The sequence below is a fragment of the Micromys minutus genome (genome assembly GCF_963924665.1).
Source record: "Micromys minutus genome assembly, chromosome: 4".
Classification (NCBI taxonomy): Eukaryota; Metazoa; Chordata; class Mammalia; order Rodentia; family Muridae; genus Micromys; species Micromys minutus.
Genome location: NC_137973.1, coordinates 5,156,837 through 5,182,972, shown reverse-complemented (window position 1 = coordinate 5,182,972; position 26,136 = coordinate 5,156,837). Strand labels below are relative to the sequence as shown.

General features: G+C 37.9%; 1 protein-coding gene across 6 annotated transcripts in view; it reads right to left on the bottom strand.

Annotated features, from left to right (window-relative positions):
* RSRC1 (arginine and serine rich coiled-coil 1) overlaps positions 1-26,136 on the bottom strand; it is a 326,235-nt gene that overhangs the window by 202,995 nt on the left and 97,104 nt on the right. For all 6 annotated transcript variants that reach the window (XM_080916538.1, XM_080916542.1, XM_080916541.1 and 3 more), the window contains exon 4: positions 14,304-14,471. In XM_080916538.1, the coding sequence (XP_080772664.1) occupies positions 14,304-14,471 (168 nt within the window). The remainder of the gene's footprint in view (positions 1-14,303; positions 14,472-26,136) is intronic.

Sequence of the window (26,136 nt, the reverse complement as noted above, 5' to 3'; positions counted from 1 at the left end):
CAGATGGCCTGAGTGTCTGTTCTGCAAGCACGGGCCACAAGCTGGAAACAACCCAAAGCAGGGTATCTGCTTCCCTGAACCAACCAACCAGGGGTGGGGGCTTTCTGGGACCTTTCTGTTCCCTGGCTACTAGGCTACTCGGAGCACCTTCTCACTAGGCCTATGTCCCTGGATCTCTGCTGTTCCTGGTCTACTCAGTCATTCTTTTAAAAAAAGAAAAAAGAAAATACTAAATGTATAGCACCCTCTCAGAGGGTGGTACACCTAGACCTTAAATCATTAATAATTCAAGTGCTAAGAATCTAGCCTTGTGGCAACTTTTGGTATTTAAAAATCATTATGTTTACCCTATACACACCAAGAAAACTTTGACTGTTTCCATGGTACGTTCTGTTCTACTTGTACTTATACTTATGGTAGGTAACTATTAAGATTTCAATGCATACTGTCAAACCTTTAAAAGAATGAAATACTGACAAAAATATTTTCATATAGTTTTATGCCAAAATGCTTCTAAAATCTGTACATGTATCTCTCTTTTAAAAATAAAGTTGTAAGAAAAAAAATCATAACCTACAAAATACAAAGAAAAATATTAAGGATTAAGTTTTCCTATAAACATAAATGCAAAAAATTCTCAATAAGTTACTTAAAAACCAAATGTAAAAACACATCAGAAATATCATCCAGAATGATCAAGTAGGCTCCAACTCAGAAATTCTGGTATGGTTCAACATATGTAAAGCAATCTACTACGTAGACTGAAAGACAAAATCACATGACCATCCCAATGGATGCAAAAAAGGCCTTTGACAAATCTCAACATCCATTGATGATAAAAGTCAGTAAAGCACTCTGAATACAGACATACCTCTGTAACTGTCACTTGCTGTTGGTATTCTTCTTCCTTCCATCCTTTTATCCTCCTAATACTAGATGAGAGAGGAAGAAAGATAGAGGGGAAGGGGAAACATTATGCTTAAGACCACTCCCTGCTGATTAGGGGCATCAAGTTTCTTAGAACAAGTTTTATATTTTCTGTCAGTATATCTAATTTCTTCTCCTTTCTACTTCACAAACCATGATCAACAGCAACAAACAGCAACCAAAAATATTCATCGCCACCAACACCCCCTGCCATTGCCTCTTGGGCCCCTAACCATTTATATCCCTCTGAAAGTCCTCAGAATTCTAAACACCACACAATCACAGAAACTATCTACAGTTGGGGGCTGGTGATAACACCTCCTGCTAGAGCACCAGGCAAATTACAGTCAGCTGCTGTGGACAAACTGAAGCAGCCCTATAACCCCACACCTAGAATTAAAACAAAAATGTATTCCTATAATGTTTCTTTGTTTTTTCAAAGAAACCAAAACTCCAGAATTGTCACTACATACCTCAATATAATAAAGGCAATTACAGCAAGTCCATGGCCAATACTAAACGAGAGAGATGGGGGGTAATAAAAGCACTTCCACTAAAATCAGAAGGAAGAAAGGATGTTCAACCTTTCACTATGTTCAATATAGTACTCAAAAGTCTTATCTACAGCAGTAAGACAACTGAAGGAGAAAAAGGAGATGCAAAGAAGAAAGAAGTTAAAGAATCGTTATTAGCAGATCACATGATTGTAAACACAAATGACCCTAGAAACTCTACCAGAAATCTGCAGCTGGTAATCAGAACAAAGCAGCGTGATGCAGAGCTAGCATTTCCTTTGCCAAACACTGAGAACCTTTAAACACAGCTCCTCATTTTGTGGTGACTCCCGACAATATAATTATTTCATTGCTACTTCATAATTGTAATTTTTCTGCTATGAATTATAATGTAAATATCTGGTATGGAGAATATTGATCTGTGACTGCCAAAAGGGGTCTGGCAGACAGGCGGAGAACCACTACTTTATACTTTATACTAATGGTAAACACACTGAGAAAGAAATCAGGAAAAGAACACCTTTCACAATTGCCTCAAAAACACAATCTTAAGGTAACTCTAACTAAGCAAATGAAAAACTTACATAATAAAATCTTTAAGGCAGTAAAGAAACTGATGATATCCGAACAGGGAAAGATATTCCATGCTTTTGGATTGGTAGAATTAATATAGTAAAAATGGTCATTCTACAAAAAGCAATCTAGAAATTTAGTGCAATCTCCATCAAAATTCTAACATAATTGTTCACAGAAATCAACAGGACAGTTTTCAGCTTCATTTTGAAACACACACAACCATGTACATATACACACCACCATTGCTAAAATAATTCAGAATCATAAAAGAATTGCTGGAGGTTATTCCCACCCTTATTTGAGTTATATTACACAGCTATAGTTTTAAAACAGCGTGGTACTAGCATAGAAAACAAACTCTTTGATGAGGAATTTAAATGAAGACCCAGAAATAAGTCTTCATACTTACAGACTTATTTTTGATATTAAAAGCACAGGTAGAAATACACACTGGAGGAAAAAAAAAACAGCATCTTTAACAAATGGTGCTGGTCTAACTAGATGTCTACATGTAGAAGAATGCAAATAGATCCATGTTTATCACCATCTAGAAAACAAACAATTCCAAATGGATCAAAAGCCTCAAGATATGGCCAGATACCCTGAATTTGATGGAGTAGAAAGTCAGGAGTGGTCTTAAACTCATTGGCATAGGAAAAGACTTTCTGCACAGGATAGCTCAGGAACTAAGGCCAAAGAGTAATAAACTGGACGTCATAAAACTGAAAAGCAAAGGACATTCTCATCCAGACAAAGAAGCATTTACAAACTGGAAAAATATTTTTACCAATTATATATTAAATAGTTAATATCTAAAATATAGAAGCAACTAAAATAACCTGAACATCAAGAAAACAAAATTAACCCAATTAAACCACGAGGCAAAGAACTAAATAGAGTTCTCAAAAGATAAAGCACAAGTGGCTAAGAAGCACTTAAGGAAATGTTCGCCATGCTTAGCCACAGGAATATGCGATTCAAAGCTACTTTAGATTTCATCTTACACCTGTCAGAATGGCTAAGATCAATGAAAGAAGTGAAAGCTTGTGCCAGTGGGGATGTGGAGACACACTCATCCATTGCTGGTGAGCGCACAAATTTGTATGGCCACCTTGGAAGTCAGTGTGGCAGATCCCCAGGAAGCTGGGAATAGATCGACCTTAACACCCAGCTATACTACTCAGGCCTATGCCCAAAGCACTGTCAATCTTACCACAGGGACCTGCTCAAGCATATTTGTTGTGACTCTATACATGAGAGTCAGAAATTGAAAATGAACCAGATAAATCCGCATAATGAAATGTGGTATATATATATATATATATATATATATATATATATATATATATTATGTAATATTTTCAGCTCCAAAACCAAAACCAAGAACAAAACAAAAAGAAACAATCAGAAAACTAAACCATAACTAAATAAAACAAAATAAAATCATGAAATTTTCAGGTAAATGATGAAAAAAAAAAAATCCTGAGTGAGGTAACCAAGATCCAAAAAAAGAAATATATGATAAGTATTTTCTTACATACGAATGGATGCCAGTTTTTAAGACTTTGATAGGCATGCTAGTATATGAAAGACAACAGAGGCTAGATGAAAACATTAGAGGGGAGGGAGGAAAGCAAGAGGAAATGGATTATATGATTAGAGAGAAGCAGCAAGGAGACTAGAACAGGAGAATTATTAGAAAGGGAGAGGAAAGATAGAACAAGAAAGAGATTATAAAATGGGACAGGTGACACTAAAAGCAATTTGAGGGATCATTCAGAAACCTACTCAAGAAGAAGCTTCTTAAAATATATACACATATGAAAAAACCCACATTAAATGACCAAATAAGAAGGAAAATGAAGCCCCAAGTAAACACATCTCACCACCATGTTTAACTTTGATTGCAAGAAATGTTATATCTAATTGACTTGTTGATCAAAGGGGCCCATGGGAGCCAGAGATGAGCCAGGCTATTGCCAAAGCTATTGATTGCTCTCTGTGAACTGATGTTGAGGCCCTACTGCTGAAGACACGTCTACATATCCCACTGCACATGTCTGCTCCTTAACTAGAGCCTTAACTCCTGTGCATTCATGTTCATGGTACTAGAAGGTACTTTGCAATCTACATGAGGAAAAAAGGTAAACACCAACCCAACCACAAACCCTTTGACGTCCCTTGGTCACCTGCCTGCAAGTTAGGCTGGTAATAATAACAGTTGCACACAAACTGTGGGAGTAATCAACCACTGATGTGATTTAAATCCCTCTCTAGGAGATGAAACTCATGTCTAGCACTGTTTGCATGGCCAAAAAACTAGAACTAGATAGCCCAGGGAACTAGAGGAAATCCAAAGACTATGGTCCTGTGAAAGTAGCAATCAAATGACTTCCCACAACATTGCATTGTAGCTACAGATCAGTATCTCACTCAGTCACCATCACAGCTGCTCTCTCTGGTAACAGATGAACTAATCCAGAGAGCCGTGACTGGACAATGTGCAGAGCGAACACAGTCCCAACGAGAGATTTTCATCAAAGCCGTCCCCTCTCGGTTCAGGAACCTATGTGGAAGATGATGCAGAAAGATTATAACAGGCAAAGAGATGAAGGACAGCAAGGCAACAGTGTCCTCCAGACAGAACAGGGCTAATGGACACAGGACTCAGACTTCAGCAGGACTCACAGGACCCCTGCAAATCCAAACTAAACAGCCCCAGAACTAGGCAGGGGAAATGGGAAATCCCATCCCCAACCAAGAACTTAACTCCCATTAATAACCACTCCCAAAAGAAAATTTACTTTCTTCAAACGAATGTCAATGAATACTGCATCACACTTGAGGGAAAGCCCTATGCCAAACAGTATATAGTCAATATAAAACTAAATTCAAAGGTATTTTTGAAAAATCTCTTGTCCCATATTGTTTTGTTTTTACCTTATTAGTCTTTTGCTTGTATATTAGGCTTTCTGTTACTCAGTTTGTGTGGTATGTGCATGTAAATGCGTGTGCATGCGTGTGTGTGTGTGTGTGTGTGTGTGTGTGTATGTATCTCTCTCATGCTCTTTTTTAGAGTCTCCTTTTTTGTTACTGTTTGCTCATTATACTATATCCGTGGTTTTCTTTTGTTTTTGTTTGCCTGTCAGAAAAAAAGGCACCCAAGGTGGCATGATGGATAGGCACAGGGGTCTGAGAGATGAGGGAGAGATTAAACCCTTAACTTAATGATTAGAATATACTGCATGTTTATTGTTAATAAAAAATAAATAAAATGAAGAAGGAGAAGAAGAGAATGGAGGAGGAGAAATAAACACATGCAGGAAGCCCCAGGCTTGCTTTCTTATGCCAGAATAAAACTGAGTAGGTATGGCAGATCCTTACTTTCACCACATGGGAGGTAGAAGGATAGTGGCCACTGGGAAGCCTTTGATGCCTGCAGTCAGGTCCCTGGTGTCCAGTAAAGGTGCTGCCACATAATGGTAAGATTCTCTCGAAAATATGACTTTCTACTATATGTATAAAACCCACAAAAGTATGCAGAGATTTTTTGGGTTTAATTCAAACTTGGAAAGTATGCGAACAAAAGAATGAGTGCTTGATGAATTTTATTTGGATCACATCATGGCCACTAAGAACATGATCTATAAAATAACAATCTAGTCTAATATGTTTGATTTGCTGACCACAATTCATATCAGTTATCTTAGGTGTCTTTAACCTAAACAAAGTAGCCTATGAAGACAGCCTCAAGATCCCTCTAAAGGATGCAGGCCCCGGTCCTGTGCTTACATGCTCCGTCCTGGGGGCTAAAGCTGGGCTTTATGCAAGTTAAGCAAGTATTTATACAGTGCACTACAGCTCATAATTTTTATATATTTTTAATTCTTCATAGAATACATCCTGTCTACAGTTTTCCCTCCCTCTATACCTCCCAGCTCTACCCCCTCCCCAACACACACACCACCCCTCTCCCAGAGATGCACCCATCCTCTATTTCCCCCAGGGACGTGCCTCATTGTCTGTTTGAGGATGAGTCCCATATAGTCAAGCTGGCCACAAACATACAGTGGAATTGAGGATGACCTTGAATATCTAGTTTACTCAGTGCAGGAGGCTTTAGGCAAGCTAGGAATGTGATCGACCAATCTAATAACTCCAGGCTTTCAGTCAACAGTAAGTCATGTGGCATCTCCAAGAGCAGACATTAAGAAAATCTGATCTGAATCTTAGTTTGCTCTCACTGTATAATCTGGAGTAAATTGTGTTCCTTCTCTGAATCTCGGCTTCCTCACGGGAAGTACAGATGCTGGTGGTTATAATCAAGTATCAGGCTAAAGTATACATTTCTGTAACATTACTACAACTACGCCTAAAACCTTAAGTTATTATTTCAGTGAACGGAACTGTAAACAGAAAGCAAGAAAGCCAGAGAAAAGGAGGAAGAAAAAAAGAGGAAGAGAAGAGGAAATAGTAGTCGTAGGAATAGTAGTTAGTAGTTAGTAGTAGTTAGTAGTAGTAGTAGTAGTAGTAGTAGTAGTAGTAGTAGTAGTAGTAGTAGTAGTAGTAGTAGTTGTTGTTGTTGTTGTTCAAGATCATTTTCTACCAAGCAACGAGTGGAATCCACCTTAGGATAAATGAAGCTAGGCCCCCTTTCCAATTGAAGAGGTATTAATTAAATCAGCACTTCCTATGTAAAAGAACAAAACATAACTTTCCCACTAAAAAAAAAACAGGCAAAACAAAAAGCTGATTTAGTATGGATTAAATACTTTTGTCTTTCAAAGCCCCTTCATTAACATCCACAGTATGATGACATGAGAGGTTGGGTCTATGGGAGATGGGTAGTTCATAAGGAGGAATCCTCAAAAACAGGTTTACAGCAGTCAGCCATGGGAGGGTAAGCTATAAATGAACCATGAAGCAGGTCCTAACAAACTGACTAAGCCACTCAATTCTTCTAAGTATAAAGAAATTAAATTTAATAAACATTTAAATTAGGTAGCTTTGCTTAGAAATTAAACCAAGTGATTATAGAAAAAGAATACAAGCCTTAGATATTCTTTCTAAAGCACTGAATAAAGACTGTACTATCAAGTCATTAACTGGTACATGAGCAATAATGTACTGCACATCCATACAACAGAATACTACTTAGAGATATTGTGTACCACACTGACAAATAAGCAGCAGGAATGCATCACTGAAGCTCTGTGCTGAGTAAAACACAGATTTATACAAAAACTAAAGCTGTCCAACCAGACCCCCAGAGCTCCAAGGGTCTAAACCACCAAGCAAAGGGTACATGGCTCCAGCTGCATATGTAACAGAGGATTCCCTTATCAGGTATCAAGGAGAGGAGAGGCCCTTGGTCCTGTGAAGGGTCAATACCCCAGTGTAGGGGATGCCAGGGTGGGGAGGTGGGGAGGTGGGGAGGAGTGGGTGGGTAGTGCAGCACCCTCATAGAGGGGGCGGGGATGGGATAGAGGGATTCCAGTGGGGAAATCAGGAAAGGGAACAACATTTGACATGTAAATAAAGAAAATATCCAAAGAAAGAAATGAAAAAAATAAAATAAAATAAAGCTGTGTGATTTCAATGATATGACAAGAAAAAGTAAAACCTGTTTTCATTTATTGAAATGGGAAAAGAAATAACTATACAAGGTAAATTCAAAGCCAGTGTTAGCCACAGTGTGAGACTTCCTAATTGAAAACAAAATATATAATATTACAGACATATATTCAGACAATATATAAAGCAGCCAGGCATTGACTTGTCAGCTTCAGGAGCACGTACCTTCAATTCATCAGTTAATCTCTTTCCGTTTAGATTAAACTAAGAATATTTCTGAGCAATATTGAATCTACAATAATTAATTCATAGAATTAATTTAAACAGCTTAATTTATAAATTAAATAACTGAATGGTGACTTGCCAATTTGTTGTTTATCAATTTTAGCTAAGTATAGCCATTTTATAAGTAGTTACACAGCAAATAATTTCATATTTTACTCATTCAAATTCACATTAATTTTCAAAATCTTGTATCTACTAACTTCTTTTATTGAATTCAACTCTTTGGGGTTTTGTTTTGTTTGTTTGTTTAAGAAAGGCTGCTTTAAAACATGGCAATCACATTGATTTTCAGTGATACTTTCAGGTAGCCTGTCAACAATCTGATAACAAACAGGATCAAAAAGTTGCCATTTCAAAATCTCTGGTAGGAAGAGCTTAGGGAGAACTGAGACAGAAGCATTTATTGTCACATCTCCCAGCTGCACCTGCAGAGGAGATCATCCAATATGTGATGGCATTCATAAGTGCTCAGTGTCAATACCCACAAGGTCCAGCTACGATGTGTGTCTATCTTCCTGCAGTTACATCCAATCTCAGAATCCAAGGATTACAGTCTGGGTATTAATTGAGAAGTATTAGACCCAGAGAAACCATCTGGGGCTTTTCTTTGTATCATAATCTCAGTGCCTCAGAAACACCACTTACATGAATAGTGAGTACAGCTTACTCTGTATCGTGGGCAAGTACAGCTCCTAACACCATCAAATTATGCCTGTGCTCATTTCAATCGCACGCATGGCGAGAACATTCTACCCAGCCACCTATCAACTATACAGCACATCGAGACACAAAAATCTTTCTTTCTCCCCACTTCTTTCTCAATCTCTCCCTCCCCTATTCTCTGTGTTTGTCTCTATCTCTGTCTCTCTGTAGTAGAAGTCCAATGGAATTGTTTTTAATGCTGTTTTAAGATTTGCAGTGAACAGGCATGGGGTAATACAAAAGGGTAGTTATCTGTCTAACATCAGCAAGTCAATTTTAAATTTTTAAAAATGTTTAAACCCTCCTTTACTTATCTAGAAACAGCACTATTATTCATTATATAAGTGTGTGCTTAGTATGATCTAAAATAACATGCTGACTAAGACATGCAAGTTAATTTGTAGTTACAGAATTACAAAATTCTCTTCAGATTTGGCATTACTTCTATCAGTAGCTAACAGGAAGGTTATTAGTATACTCTTGAAGGGCAAAGAAATACTTTATGAAGTAACATTTAAAAGATGAATTGAAAATTAGGAAAGAGAATAGGTAGAGAATAAAATTAGGTAGAGAATAAAGTATTTCATGCTGAGGAGACAAGTATCATGAGCACAGGGAAGTGAGAAAAAAAGTACAGTCCTATTTGCTTTCTGTTACTACGATGGAACATGGGAGAAAAACAAGATGACAGAGGAAAGGTTTAGATGGCTCATTTTTTGCATGCCATGATTGAAGGAAGGCAAGGCAGAGATGCAAGGCAGGAGGAACCTGGAGGCAAGAGCTGAAGCAGAGACCATTGGGAGCCACTGCTTATTGGCTGCCCCCCCCCCTTCCTCAGTTTGCTTCTGTGTACCATCCCAAGATGATCTGCCCAAGGGTGGCACTGCCCACAGTGGCTGGGCCCTTCTGCAATGATCATTAATCCCCAAAGACATGCCCACAGGCCAGTCTTTGACTGAGGCAATTTCTCAACTGAGGCTCTTTCTCCCCTGGCTGCTCTAGTTGATAAAAACCAATTAGCACATAACTGAGAGACTGGTAATCACAGAACATTAGACAGCAGTTTGCTAAGCACGCACGGTGATATGAATGTAGAAGCCCAGGACATAGGATCAATGCTAAGATAGAAAAGTCACAAGTCTCAGCTTAGCCTGGGTAAAGTTTTCTTAATAAAAATATCATTTCTTGAGATCCTACTACACAGAACAAATATTAGTGCTGATATTTACAAATTTTTGTCACTTGTCATGATCCCCATCTAATGGAAGAATAATTTCATTAAGATTTTTTTTAAAATTACCTAAGAGGTAGGCATGGTAGCACATGCCTATAATCCCTGCACGAAGGCAGGGTTGAAAAGGGAAATTTTTGAATTCCACAGAAGCTTAGTTTATATTAAAGAGCCTCGTATCAAAATGGAAGGAAGGAAGGTAGGAAGGAAGGAAGGAAGGAAGGGAGGGAGGGAGGAGGGAGGGAGGGAGGGAGGGAGGGAGGGAAGAAAGGAAGGAAGGAAGGAAGGAAGGAAGGAAGGAAGGAAGGAAGGAAGGAAGGAAGGAAGGAAGGGAGAAGATAGCTGGCCTTGTCAGAAAAGATTTTTAAATATTGAGATGATCAAATCAGATTACTAAATATCCTATTTTGGTTATTTTTCTCCTCTGAACTATTTTAAAACTATAGTTATGAACAACTGGTAACACTTTTATGGAATACACGTAACAATTTTTGATAAATTATGCAAATAGAATTTTTCAAGCAAAGGTCTGATTTCACTGCCTGATACAGAAGAAGCCAGTTTAGATCTGTTAGACAATTCATATCCAAATTCTTCTTGATGTTCAAGAGCCTGCCTTGTCAGTTACATTGGTGACTTGTCACTGCTTCTCTTATTAATGACTTAGTCACAGAATGCCGCTTCCAAAACTCCTATGTATTTCTATGAATCACGGTTTTCCATCAAACCACAATTTCAAGGCTTGCAGATTTTACAGGTGTATGCACAAAGCTTCTTCTATTACATTACAAGGTTATTTATATAAGTACACTGTATCTGTCTTCAGACACACAGAAGAGGGTACAGATGGTTGTGAGCCACCATGTGGTGGCTGGGAATTGAACTCAGGACCTCTGGAAGAGCAGTCAGTGCTCTTTATTGGCGAGCAGTTCCTCCAGCCCCTTCTGTTTATTCATAATGTTAATTTGTACATAACTTTTGCTACACCTCATGCAAAGAGTCACTTGAAATTTTCTAGAGCTCTCATGGTAAAACTTACTGAGAAGTTCCAAAGGCCTTTATTTGTATCTTCCAACTAGTTTTGTCATAGATTTCCCATTTAGTAGACTCATGTTACATTCAAAAGGAAAATAAAACTACTTCCTCACTCTGAGGCAGCTGTTCTCAGCATGTGGGCTGCAATCCCTTTGGAAGTCACATGTTAGAAATCCTGCCTTTCAGATATTTATATTATGATTCATACAGTAGCAAAATTACAGTTATGAATTAATGAAATACTGTTATGGTTGGGGTCACCACAGCATGAGGAACTGTACTGAAGGGTCCCAGCATTAGGAAGGTTGAGAACTGTTGCTCCGAGGCTTTTCATGACCAGGCAGTCACCTTAAAAATATAAACCTACACTTCCTGCCATTAAAACTGTCATCAGGCATTTTCCATGTAAAATTAAACTGGAGAAACTATGTAACAATTAAACTTATCATTATTATGGAGAACTAATGAAACTTCTGTCTCCTATCTTTTTGGCTAATATTTTATATGTCATAGCTCCCTCTCTACACCTCATCTTTTTGAAAACTGACAACTTAGTTTAGTTGAATTAAATCTAACACTCAAATGTACATAGTGAGAAGAGGATGGTGATGTTTCATTATAACATAAGCTTAAGAATGGGCCGTACTTGTGGGAAAACAATAAACAAGAATATCATAAAACCGTTCATTTGAAGGAGCAGAGTCCAGCCTACATGCCTATAAGATAGCTTTATTTACCTGCTTAACAAACTGCCGGTACAAAGCTTCTTTTTGTTACAATGACACGTGTTCAAGGTGTACTACTTTCTAACACTTACCCTTCGCCACTGGTGAAAGGCAACAAGATCTCTTTACAAAGTCTCATCTTTTTCAATAAATTTTGCATGAAAACATGTTATCCTGGCACAAAGTTGCCTGCTGTCACATTGGAAGTGTGATAAATGTTTAATGAAAACAACACCACACAGCTTGGTGTCAGACAACAGCTATCACACAGCCCTGCTTTGATCCAAACAGACACTTAAAAGGAGTTCTAAGCATGCTCTGCACTGCAGAACTCTATAACCTATATGCAAATTGGAGTAAATTAGCATAAGTGACTTCCTGCTGCATAAAGAAATAAGAGGAAAGGAAAAATATGACAGGCTTTCTAAGTATGCAACTGCTGTCAAAACTCAGAGTCCAGCTTTCCCAAATCACTTCCAACATCTTCTGCCAAATATCAGGTAGCGGTAAAAATACACTATCAACAGGAATTTATCCATGGAACTCAGAAAGTTACAAATGCTGGAAAGCTGCCAAGGAAGATCTGTAACATACACCTAAATTATCAGTATTACATTGTAATGGTGTTCTTACTATACCTTGCTTTTACATTTACAACTTTTAAAGTAACCATTTATATAAAAGAATCAATTGTATAATCATAGGGAAATTCTTAAATTTCTCAGAAAGTATTAAATTTAAGAAGTTATAATGCCTTATTAGAATGTATAAACTTAAGCTCACATGTCTGAGCAAATATTCCAGAAGCCTTAGCGTTTAACCTAGAGCACTGCCGTGCCTGGTCAGGCACTAGTAAGGACAAAGCGATGAAAACCTTCCACTGAGCAGCATCCTCTTAAGGAAAACTAACTGTTCCAAATGATGCAAATGAACATGGCAGTGCCGCAGTCGATGTTTTCTTCTGTTCTGTGCAGCTGTGTTAGAATCCTGCAGATCTGATCCTTTGAAATGAACAGAAACTTGTTGACAGAGCTTGGAGGCCAGGGAATCAAATAGCTGGTTGGCTTCTAGAAGGGCTTCTTTAATTATCTCATGACAGAAAGAAAATACTTCAGAAGGAATCCAGTACTTCAGAAATAAATCCCACTTTGCCATAATGATGTTAATACATTTAATAAAGCAAACTTTACTTGGCTTATTCACATCTTAAAAGATCTCATGCCCCAACAATACTTGCACATGAATTCAGTGGGCTAGGGAGACTAAAGTTGGTAAAGAACCCCAATGGACTGACCAAGAGTGATGCTGCTGGGGCACATGCTGAGATCATCACACCAAGTCCCAAGTATGAGCCCTAATGATGTTACACATTTCTCAGTACTGTTTCCCACTAACAGTTTTTTCTTAGAGACCAAATGTTATAAATGAAACATTTTAAGGTTAATGTTTTAAAATCTCATATTTGAGATATAAATGGCAAGATATCCCCAGTGGTATAATAATGGTACTTTATCTTGACGGTGACCAACCACTGTCTAATTGTCCTGCTCAATGGGAAGAAATACATGCATAGTACTGTAAACCTAGTCAAAGCCTGTGTCTGGAAGATCAAAGAAAGACTCTGGAGAAGAACCTATTACTGCCATTTCCCTTCACTGATATAATTTCTAATTTCATTCTCAGTATTTATATGTATGCGTTATAAGTGTAGATTTCACCCCTCGTTGAAAGTATTTCTTTTTCAGTAGATAAGAGGTTACATAGAAACCCACAAGGGGCCAAAATTCAGAGCCAAACCCTAAATGTGACTCCCACAACTCAACTATTCCACCTAATCCTCAGGGAAAATATTAGGAGAAATAAAAATGTAATAGCCTTGCTGTAAGATGTCTTCCCACATGTCTTCTACGTAAGAATAATGTTTTCTAAGGTTAATGTTTTAAAATCTCATATCAATCATTTGCATCACATTAGAAAGACAGCTATCTACTAATCCCTACAAAATGATACCATTCCAGTTTCTATTACATTCTTTAAATCTGAACATAAGCAAAGTAGGCAAACAAAATGAGAAATACAACTTAAACAGAAGGAATTTATACTATAAACATACAGATATTCCAGGTAAAAGTGTTTCTTGCTTTGCCACTGTTATACTTTCTTTTGATTTCAGGTTTATAGATTTATACTTCGAGTTTCACCAGTAAGTATATCATAGATATTTTTTAACTGTATTGATAAGGCAAAGGTTCTTAAGCTTAAAAAAACTTATAAGCATGTGGGTTACTTTCTCATATATGTAGAAGCACCTAGGTTATATGGCACAGGTTCAAACACTTGTGATGAGATTGTATATCCAGAATGAACTAAAATATCCATAATAATAATAATAATAATAATAATAATAATAATAATCTGGAGTTTTTTCTTCTCTCTTCATCTATACATTTTAAAAAGTCATCTGGAATAAAGGGAGTTAATGAACCAGCAGTAAAATAAATTTAATGACACTGTAGAAATTATTTGTAAATAGAATTAAGAAAGAAGTGTTATATGTTATTATAACTAACTTAATAATCTTTTAGAGAATATATATTTCAAGAAACATGCAAGCCCATGCCCTCTTTTACTCTTAATAGAATGTACCAAGGTGCAGTAACAGGAAGCGCTTCTGCAAGAACTTAGCTTGGGTACTGCTACGGAGTTAGTGAATGCTCACTGCATTGGACTCACCCGCGTCTGACGCTCTGCGCGTCTTTGTCTTTGCCTTTATCCTTCTCCTTTTCTCTTTTCTCTCTGTCCCGGACTTTACGTCTGTCCCTGGACCTACTACGAGTTCTTCTGTGACTGGATCTTTCACTGCTTCTACTATGTGAGCGTGGACGGGGTCTTGACCTGGACCTAGAATAAGTAGATTGTATTAAATAGATTTAGTCTGCCTTGAATTTAAAATGCAATTGACCTAAATTACTTTACTCAGTTTCAGCTCTTAGCCCCAAAACTAACAGTGTAAAAGCAAGTATATAAGTGGTTCCCTACATATGATTACTCTCTTTTAAAAATATACAAAGATATATAGTAACAATTTTGAAGAAAATCAAGGTTCAATCTGAATGTAAAAACCGAAGTTTTGAGATATAAATAGCAGGATAAAGAGTATCATGTAGGTCCATACCTCCACCACCAACCTTCAAGGACCTTTCAAGCAACACTCCACTTCCACACCCTACCCCACAGCTCCTGCCTGGGTCCTGGGGATACAGGTGAGACCACTACCCCCATCCACCTGCTTACTGGAACCCCACAGAACCAGCAAATGCAGACTTTGCCCCGCCTTGTCACAGCTCAGTCTCTCTTCTAATCCATACCCCATCTGTGCTCAGAAATCAGTGTGCTGCCTTGTGATGACGCCCCTCCACCCCACAGCTCTGCCTGAATCCTAAGAAGACTGCCTTAACCCAGGACACACTTCACCAGCCTCCTGGGAGGTCTACCCCAATCTGGGTCATCGAGGCTGGCCAATACCATAAACAACCAGATGGTAAAAGGCAAGAATATAGTCAACAGAAGCCAAGGCAATGTGACACCATGAGCCCAGCTCTCCCACTACAGCAAGCCCTGGATCTCCTAACACAACTGAAGAGCAAGATTGTCATCTTAAATCCCATCTCATAAAGATGGTAGAAGCCTTTACAGAAGACATAAATAATTCCCTCAAAGAAATATAGGAAAACACAGGTAAACAGGTAGAAACCCTAAAGAGGAAACAAATAAATCCTCAAAGAAATATACGAAAATACAATCAGACAGGTGAATGAAATAAACAAAACAGGTGAAGATCTAAAACTGGAAATAGAAGCAATAATGAAAACATAAGAAGGCACCCCTGGAGATGGAAGACCTAGGAACTACAGAATCATCAACAGAACACAAGAGATGGAAGAAAGAATCTCAGGTGTCAAAAATACTATAGAAGAAATTGATACATCAAAGATTATGCCAAATGTAAAAAGTTCCTAAGGCAAAATGTCCAGGAAATTTGGTACACAATGAAAAGTCCAAATCTAACAATAATAAAAGTAGAAGTGGCTGAAGACTTCCAGTTCAAATGGCCAGAAAATATCTTCAACAAAATCATAGAAACAAATAAAAAAGCAAACTTCTGTAATCTAAAGAGACTAAGCATGCAAGAAGCCTACAGAAACCAAATAGATTGGACCAGAAAGGAAAATCCTCCAGCACATAACAACTAAAACAATAAACAAACATAACAAAGACAGAATATTTAAAGCCACAAAGGAAAAAGGCCAAGTAGCATAGAGGCAGGCCTACCGGAATTACACCTGACTTTTTAACCGAGACTCGAATACTCTAAGAGCCAGAAGATCCTGTGGGGCTAATACTGGTGCTAAGGTCCAATTCTCCAACTGGTTCTTTATCAATCAATAAAGATGGCAGAAGCCAATTGCTGGGCAGAGGGGAAGAGGGACTTCTGGGTCCCTGCAGGCAGGCTAAGAGATTCAGGTGAGGAAAGGAGATTTCACCATGTTTCGGAGGGTGAAAAGGTGACCTACCAAGCATGGGAGATATAAGGTGGAGTGGCCATAGGTTACTTCCCCAAGTGGCAGAATAGAAATGCAACTAAACTAAGAGCAGATTAAAAGGTGCTGAGCTAAGAGCATTGAAAAGAGCCTGCTATCTGAGGGAGATAAGGACTCAGAAATTGAGCCAATAAGGCAGGTTGAAAATAAGGTTAATGTGCATGTGTTTGTGTTTCATCCTCAGATCTGAGAAAACCTGGGTGGGATCCCACCCAGAGCTTAAAGTAGGGTAGCAAAACTACATGCTACAAGATCCTAGACAGATATCTTGTAGAATCTAGGAGACCACAGATGCCAGCCCAAACTATTATATCCAGCAAAACTCTTAATCACTATAAACGCAGAAATCAAGATATTATATGACAACATCAAATTTAAACAATATATTTCTACTAATACAGTCCTAAAGAGAACACTAGAAGAAAACTCCAACATAAAGAGGGTAAACTACATCCAAGAAAATATGAGAACTTAGTGAGCTCACAACAAAACCAAAAGAAGAGAATTCTCTCTCTCTCTCTCTCTCTCTCTCTCTCTCTCTCTCTCTCTCTCTCTCTCTCTCTCTCTCACACACACACACACACACACACACACACAAAACCACCTCCAACACCAAATAACAGAAACTAACCATCATTGGTCTTTAACATCTTCCAACATCAATGGAATCAATTCCACAATAAAAAGACATAAGCTAACAGGATACACAAGCAGGATCACTCATTTTACTGCTTACAAGAAATACACCTCAACTACAAAAATAGACATTACCTCAGACTAAAGAACTGGAAAAAGGTATTCCAAGGAAACGGATCCAAGAAAAAGGCTGGAATAACCAATCTAACATCTAATAAAATAGACTTTCAATGAAAAGTAATCAAAAGAAATGGGGAAGGACACTTTATAGTCATCAAAGGAAAAAACCCACCAAGCTGAAGTCTCAATTCTGAACATCAATGCCCCAAATGCAAGGGCACCCACATTGGTAAAAGAAACTTTACTAAAACTCAAAACACACATTGAGCCCCAAATAATAATAGTATGAAACTTCAATGCCCCACTCTTAGCAAGGGACAGTCATTGAAACACAAACTAAACAGAGTCACAATGAAACTGACAGATGTTATAAATCAGATGGATTTAACAGAGATCTACAGACCTTTCACCCCCAAAACAAAAAATATATATACAGTCTTCTTAGCACCTCATGAAACCATCTCCAAAACTGACAATATAATCAGGCACAAGACAAGCCTCAACAGGTGCAAGATTGAAATAACCCTCTGTATCCTATCAGATCACAATTAAGGCAGGACTTAAACAACAAAAGTAACAGAAAGTCCATATTCTCATAGAAATCAATCATGTAGAAACAACAAGACCAATAGGATGAATCAAAACCAAGAGCTAGTTCTTTGAGAAAATCTACAAGATAGACAAACCCTTAGCCAAACTAACTAAAAGGCATGGGAACAGTATCTCACTAAGAGAAACTGAGGAAATTTTTTTAAAAATTATTAGGTCTTACTTCAAAAGCCTATATTCAACAAAATTGGAGAAAATATCTAAACAAAATGGATAATTTCTCAGAAATTTTTTTCAGAAAGTTGAAAATAGTTCTAAACTGAAGATCCAGCTATACTACTGCTGGGCATAAACCCAAAAAAGGTTTTACCATACCACACGGATACCTGCTCTACTATGTTCATAGTAATCTTCTTTGTAATAGCCAGAAACTAGAAACAACCCAGCTGACCCTCACCCACAGAATGCATACAGAAAATGTAGTACATTTACATAATGGAATACTATTCAGCTATTAATAACAAGGGCCTTGTGAATTTTGAAGGCAAATAGATGGAACTAGAAATTAATATCCTAAGTGAGGTAGCCTATACCCAAAGGAAATGCAAAGTTTGTACTCACTGATAAGTGGATATTAGCCAAAAAGTAAAGAATACCCATGATACACCCCACAAACACAAAGAACTTGAGAAAGAAAGGCCCAAGCAAGGAGATTTAGAAGGGGTAACAAAATAGTCATGAAAGGCAGAGGGAGAGAGGGGGTAGGAAGAGAGTATGGGAGGTTCCTGGATAGAAAGGGAGTGGGGAGGGGAAAAATGGGGCAGGATTAAGTATGGAGAGAGACAGGAAAGAGGCTCAGAGTGCCAGGAGAATACATGTAAATATGGAGCTGTTGGGAGTGGGAAGTGGAGGGAGTCTCTAATAAGTCTCAGAGACCTAGGACGAGGAAGGCTCCCAGATGTCAATGCAGGTGACCTTAGTCAAAATGCTCAACAGTAAGTATATGGAATCTGAAGACAGGATGCCCAGTGGAGGTATGAGAACAACCATCCAACTACAAAACTTTCCATCTAAAATTGGTTCTAAAAGAAATACAGGGACAAAGATGAAACAGAGACTGCAAAAAATGGTCAAACTGAGTGGGCAAACATGAGACCCATCCAATGGGTAGACATCAATCCCTGTCACTATTAATGATGTTGTGCTTGCAGAGAGGAGCCTCACATAGCTGCCCTTGAAAAGGCTCTACCCAGCAGCCAACTGAGACAGATGTAGATACCCGCAGCAAAACACTGGATGAGGCCAGGGACCCTTATTTATGGAAGAGTTAGGTGAAGGATAAAAGAGCCTGAAGAAGATGACAATCCACAAGAAGACCAACAGTGTCACCAAACCTGGACTCCTAGGAGCTCCCAGAGACTGAGCTACCAATCAAAGAACATATATATGGTCTGCTTAAGGCTGCTGGCATATGTGTAGGAGAAGGCTGCCTTGTCTGGGAGTCAGTAAGAGAGGATATGCCTAATCCTGTAGACTTGATGCACAAGGTTGGGGTGGGTAGGAGTGGCTGCCCTCTCAGAGGCGAAGAGTAAAGGGGACTCTGGGTGGTAGACTGAGAGGCTGGGCAACATTTGAGATGTCAATTAATTAATTAATTAGAGTACCATGTAAGCCAAGTATGAAGAATATAATCTTAATAAACAACATTAGTAACACTATACTTCTAAAATGTAAATTTTTGAAGAAAGCATCTCCATGTATGTGGGTAGAAGAAACAGAAAGAAATGTATGATTATAGATATATTAATTTAACTGATCATCTGAATTATGCATAACATATGACTTTACATACAACATTCTGTATACAGAAACATTCTAAAGTTTAGGGAGTTTTTCATGCTAAGAAAAATAATGGAAGCAAATAGGAAAAAGAAAGATGAATCAGTTGGTGAAGTGCAGGTTGTGAAAACATAAGGACCTAAGTCCAGCACTCACATAAAAAGTTGGGTAGCCAAACAAACAAAAACCCACACAATGGTACTGGTACAGAGACTGGCAGATACATCAATTGTTGATGGGATTGCAAGCTGGTACAACCACTCTGGAAAACAGTCTGGTGGTCCCTCAGAATATTGGACATAGTACTACCTAAGGACCCACCTATACCACTCCTGAGCATATACCCAAAAGACACTCCAACATAAAACAGGGGAAAACATGCTCCACCATTTTCACAGCAGCATTACTTATAACAGCCAGAAGCTGGAAAGAACCCAGACGTCCATCAACAGAGGAATAGATACAGAAAGTGTGTTACATATACACAATGGAGTACTACTCAGCTATTAAAAACAATGACTTCATAAAATTCTTAGGCAAATGGGTGGAACTAGAAGCTGTGATCCTGAGTGAGGTAGCCCTGTCACAAAAGAACACTCATGGTATGTACTCATTGATGAGCAGATACTAGCCCAAAATCTCGGAATATCCAAGACACAATCTACAGATCACATGAAGTTCAAGAAAAAGGAAGACCAAAGTGTGGATGTTTCAGTACTTAGAAGGGGAAAAGAAATATTCACAGGAGAAAATATGGAAACCAAGTTTGAAGCAGAGACTGAAGGAAAGGCCATCCAGAGATTGTCCCACCCAGGAATCCACCCCATATACTGTCACCAAACCCAGACAATATTGTGGATGCCAAGAAGTCCATGCCGTCAGGAATCTGATATAGCTATCTCCTGAGAAGCTCTGCCAGAGCCTGAGAAATACAGAGTTGGATGTCGGATGCTCTCAACCAACCACTGGACTGAGAATGGGGTCCCCAACAAAGGAGTTAGAGAAAAGACTGAAGGTGCTGCAGGAGTTTTCAACCCCACAGGAAAAACAACAATATCAACCAACCAGACCTCCTAGAGCTCCCACAGACTAAACCACCAATCAAAGAGTACACATGGAAGGGACCCATGGCTCCAGTCACATATGTAGGATGGTCTTATCAGGCATCAAGGAGAGGAGAGGTACTTGGCCCTGTGAGTGAAGGCTCAATACTCCAGTGCAGGGAAATGCCAGGGCAGGGAGATGGGAGGGAGTAGGTGGGTGGAGGAACACTCTCATAGAGGCAGGGAAAGAGGGAGATGGGATAGGGGGATTCCAGAAGGGAAATTAGAAAAGGGGATAACATTTGAAGTGTAAGTTTTAAAAAAATCCAATAAAAAGTAAAATAATTCTAAACACTTGGACAAAGCTAGAGATTTCGCAATATGAATTTAAGACATAGCCACCACACAGTCAGTAACAGTGTGAGGTCTGAAAAAAAATGTACACTGAAGAATGGAAAAAGCTCCCACAATAAAGGGTGGTACTAGAAGAGGAGATACCAAAGCACAGCAGATTGAAACGTGGCCACACTGTCCTGTGCCCTGCACAAAACTCAACGTGAAAGAGATGAAAGAACTCAATATTAGGATGAAATTATTAGTGAAAACCAGGGAAATCTTCAAGGTGCTGGTATATTTTAAATAAGGCATTAATGCATTGACACTGGCAAATGAAACGGAAATACAAAATTACACATTAACAAATATATTAATTGATATATAGATATCACAAATTGGATTTGTATATTATTTATGTTAAATAGCATATGATATGCATATAACATATAGAATTAATGTGTGTTAAAAAACAATTTTGAAGATAGGTGAGCTACTTTAAACTCTAAAAATAATTTAGGAGCATTACATTTTGAATAAATGTCTAATAATTAGCTGTAGTTTGCTTGTTTTTTCTCTAAGAATACTGTTGGAAGAAAATATATAGCCAGTAGTAGGTTACGTTTTGGGTTAGAGTTGATACACAGTTGGAAAAATTCATATTTTTACTACACTTGAAATATATAGACATGTTAGTAATGTAATCAAAGTGAGATAAATGATTTCCAGAGGTGCACAACAGCCACTTGGAACATCTGCCACCAGGAAGAGTGGACACCCAGACAAACAGGACTGGTGAGAACCAGGTGAGAACAGATTCCGATTAGCCAAGAGGCAGAGAGATCTCAGTGGAGCACTCGGAAAGTGTGCACCCACCCGACTTGATCCAGGGATCCAGGAACCTGGCGGCAGCATTGGACCCTCTGCTCCCAGCCTGGGGTGCACAAGAGCCACTTGGAACATCGACCACAAGGAGGAGCAGGAGATACAGGGACAAAGGCCAGGTGCAAGGGAAAAGTGAGAACCAATCACTGACAACAAGATGACAAGAGGAAAGCAAAAGAACTTACCCTAGGGAAACCAAGACAACCTGGCAACACTAGAACCCAGCTCTCCCACCACAACAAACAGCAGAATGCCAAACACTCCAGAAAAAGATGAGTCAGACCCGAAATCCTACCTCAAGATGATGATAGAGACTCTTAAACAAGAATGGGAAGAAAAGCATAAAGAATTAGAAGCTTTTAAAGAAGAAACAAGAAAAACACTCAAAGAACTCAAACAACTAGAAGAAAAGAGAACCAAAGAGATGAAGGAATGGAAGAAGGTATTTAAAACGAAAATGGACACAATGAAGAAAACACTAAAAGAGACAACCCTAGAGATAGAAAACCTAAAAAAGAAATCAGGAGTCACAGATGCAAGCATTTCCAACAGACTACAAGAGATGGAAGAGAGAATCTCAGGGGCCTAAGACAACATTGAATACATAAACAAAACAATCAGAGAAGATGCAACAACCAAAAAGCTCCTAACCCAAAATGTCCAGGAGATCCAGGACACAATAAGAAGACCAAACCTAAGGATAATAGGAATAGAAGAGGGCGAAGAATATCAACTAAGAGGCACAGTAAATATCTTCAACAAAATCCTGGAATAACTATCCCTGACCTCAAGTTATATTACAAGGCAATTGTGCTGAAAACTGAATGGTACTGGTACAGAAATAGGCACGAGGATCAATGGAATAGAATAGAAGATCCAGAAATGAGCCCTCATGTATATGGTCACCTGATTTTTGACAAAGGAGCAGTAAATATTCAATGGAAAAAGGATAGCCTATTCAACAAATGGTGCTGGTCCAACTGGCACTCAGCATGCAAAAGAATGAAAATAGACCCTTTCTTATCTCCTTGTACAAAGCTCAAGTATAAGTGGATCAAAGATCTCCACATTAAACAAGATACACTGAAACTATTAGATGAGAAAGTAGGGAAAACCTTAGAACACATAGGCACAGGAGAAAATTTTCTGAACAAAACACCAATGGCTCAAGCTCTAAGCTCAAAGATTAACAAATGGGACTTAATGAGATTGCAAAGTTTCTGTAAGGCTAAAGACACTGTCAAGAAAACAAAACGGCAGCCAACAGAATGGGAAAAGATCTTTACCAACTCCACATCAGATAGAGGCCTAATATCCAAGGTATACAAAGAACTCAAAAAGCTAGACATCAGAGAATTAAACAACCCTATTAAAAAAATGGAGTACAGAGCTAAACAAAACGTTCTCAATTGAGGAATATGGAATGGCTGAGAAACATCTAAGGAAGTGCTCGACATCCTTGGCCATCAGGAAAATTCAAATCAAAACAACCCTAAGATTTCACCTCACACCAGTCAGATTGGCCAAGATCCAAAACTCAGATGACAGCAGATGCTGGCAAGGTTGCGGAGAAAGAGGAACACTTCTCCACTGTTGGTGGGGTTGCAAGCTAATACAACCACTCTGGAAATCTGTCTGGCGATACCTCAGAAAATTGGATATAGTACTACCTGAAGACCCAGCTATTCCACTTCTGGGCATATACCCCAGAGATACTCCAACATACAACAAATGCGCATGTACCACAATGTTCTTAGCAGCTCTATTTGTAATAGCCAGAAGCTGGAAGGAACCCAGATGTCCCTCAGAAGATGAATGGATACAAAAAATGTGGTATATTTACACAATGGAATACTACTCAGCTATCAGAAACAATGACTTAACCTAATTCTTAAGAAAATGGCTGCATCTAGAGAATATCATCCTGAGTGAGATAACCCAGTCACAAAAGAACAGACATAATATACAGTCACTGATAGTGGGATGCTAACCCCAGAGGCTCGGACTGTCCCAGAAACAACTCTCAGACTGTGTGAAGTTCAAGAAAAAAACAAAACAAAACAAAACAAAACAAAACAAAAAAACATTATGCTCAATCCTTAGACACCAAGAAAACTTTGACTATTTCCAGGTTACATCCTGTTTTACATGTACTTTTTGCTCATTGTAACTAGTAAGACCTTAATGCAGAGTATCAAACCTTAAAAAAAAGAAAAAAGAAAAGCCAAGCACTGACAAAAATGCATTCGTATACACTTATGCAAAAATGTTTAAAATTGTTTTTCTTTTATCTTTGTTTTTTAAAATAAAGTTAAAAAAGAATTTGAAAGAAAAAAAAGGAAAATAAACATGCTTCATATGCTTCTGACTCCCCTGACACAGATCAGTATATATAACAGCTCTCAGCTATTGCTTCCTCAGTGCCTCCCTTCTCCTGAATCACATGGTTAGTAATAGCTGTTAGTGTACAATTCACCTATGTAAATGGTAGCTTAACATAGTTAATATTCTCATTTTGCATATATGGAAAAAAAGAGAAGAGATTACTTGAGATAACCATTATTTGAGGAATTCTTTATTTTTAGTTCAGTATTTATCTCATTTTCTTTTTTCCCTATTCTCTTTTTTTTACTTTATTTTTTTTAAAAAAAGATAAATGTACAAATTTTCACCATTTTTGCATAAAAGTATACGAATACGTTTTTTAAGGTTGTCATTAAGTATTTGTGGGTATATATACATAGACCTATGTATATATGTAACAACAATATAGGAAAAGAGGCTATTAATTTGAGAGGATAAGAGAGAGACTAGGAGGGGCTTTAGGGAGGAAAGGGGGATGTGATACAGTTCTATTTTAATTAAAATATATTCTTTTTTGTTGTTGTTGAACTTCACACCGTCTGTGAGTTGTTTCTGGGGTGTTCAGAGCTTTCTGGGGTTAGTATCCTATTATCAGTGACTGCATATTATGTCTGTTCTTTTGTAACTGGGTTATCTCACTCAGGATGATATTCTCTAGATGCATCCATTTTCTTAAGAATTTTGTTAAGTCATTGTTTCTGATAGCTGAGTAGTACTCCATTGTGTAAATGTACCACAATTTTTGTATCCATTCATCTACTGAAGGACATCTGGGTTCTTTCTAGCTTCTGGCTATTATAAATAGAGCTGCAATGAACATTGTGGTGCATGTAACTTTGTTGTGTGTTGGAGCGTCTCTGTGGTAAATGCCCAGAAGTGGAATAACTGGGTCTTCAGGTAGTACTATGTCCATTTTTCTGAGGAACCGCCAGACTGATTTCCAGAGTGGTTGTATCAGTTTACAACCCCACCAACAGTGGAGAAGTGTTCCTCTTTCTCCACATCCTCGCCAGCATCTGTTGTCATCTGAGTTTTGGATCTTGGCCATTCTGACTGGTGTGAGGTGGAATGTCAGGGTTGTTTTGATTTGCATTTCCCTGATGACCAAGGATGTGGAGCACACACCTTCAAGTTGTCCAAACTTGTCTTGCTCATTATTCACTGAATACACTCAAAAAATTCCTGGTATCAATCATGTGTGAGGTACTGAACTAAGGTGGCAAAAGCACCGATACATTTAGGTTCCCATTACATTACATTACACAACATAATACATTAAAAACACCATAGTATACAATGTTACAGGATCTTCTTAATCTGGCTTATGATGTTCACAAAATATATTCCAAATAATTTCCATGGAAGGATAGATATTAAATGCAAAGCAAGAGATAGAGTAAAATTATAAAATATGGTTTGAAATGACAATAAATTCACACACAGGTTTTAAAAGAATTAAGCTAAAAACAAAATAAAAGTAATTAGGCTACTAACTTGTTGGTTATCTGAAGAATCATTTTACACAAATTTGGATAAGATTATCTTAGACATATGACCAAGTCTGCTTGCAGGTAAGTAGCTTTACTTAGAAATCTGAAGAGTCTCATCAAGAAAAAAAATAACAGATCAGAATAAAAAGACTCCTACTCTGACCAAACAAAGAGAAAGGAAACTATATTAGCATTCAAGATGTCATTTGTCCCAGTTCCTTAAATAAGCATTTCTGATAAATCACTCTAGAAGTCTCTGGAGTACAAAAGCCAATATGGAGATGTATTATAAGCAAAGAACCATTTGGTAAAAAATGTGGGACTCTAGAACACACAATATATAAGCAATAAATGGACAGCAAGATGTCCTATTATACCAGATAAATGCTTTCAATATCTACAGAAGAAGAAGAATAACCATAACATCTCTACATAAAATGAATTACTGTCCTCAAAAGCCAATTTTTCAAGTTTAATTGGCTAATAAGTTCTAAACACATGTAATCAAAACAGATACCTTAATATTTTGACTTTCAAGAAAGAGCTTCAATACTTCAGAGAGTCCTTAAGTGCTATAAATAAGGATAACACTTACTATAAAATAAAAATTATAATTAAAATTAAATAATTACATATTGAATAAAACCTAGCATAGATCTCATGTAAGGATGACACTGTAAACAACGGTATCGAATTCTACTCCCTG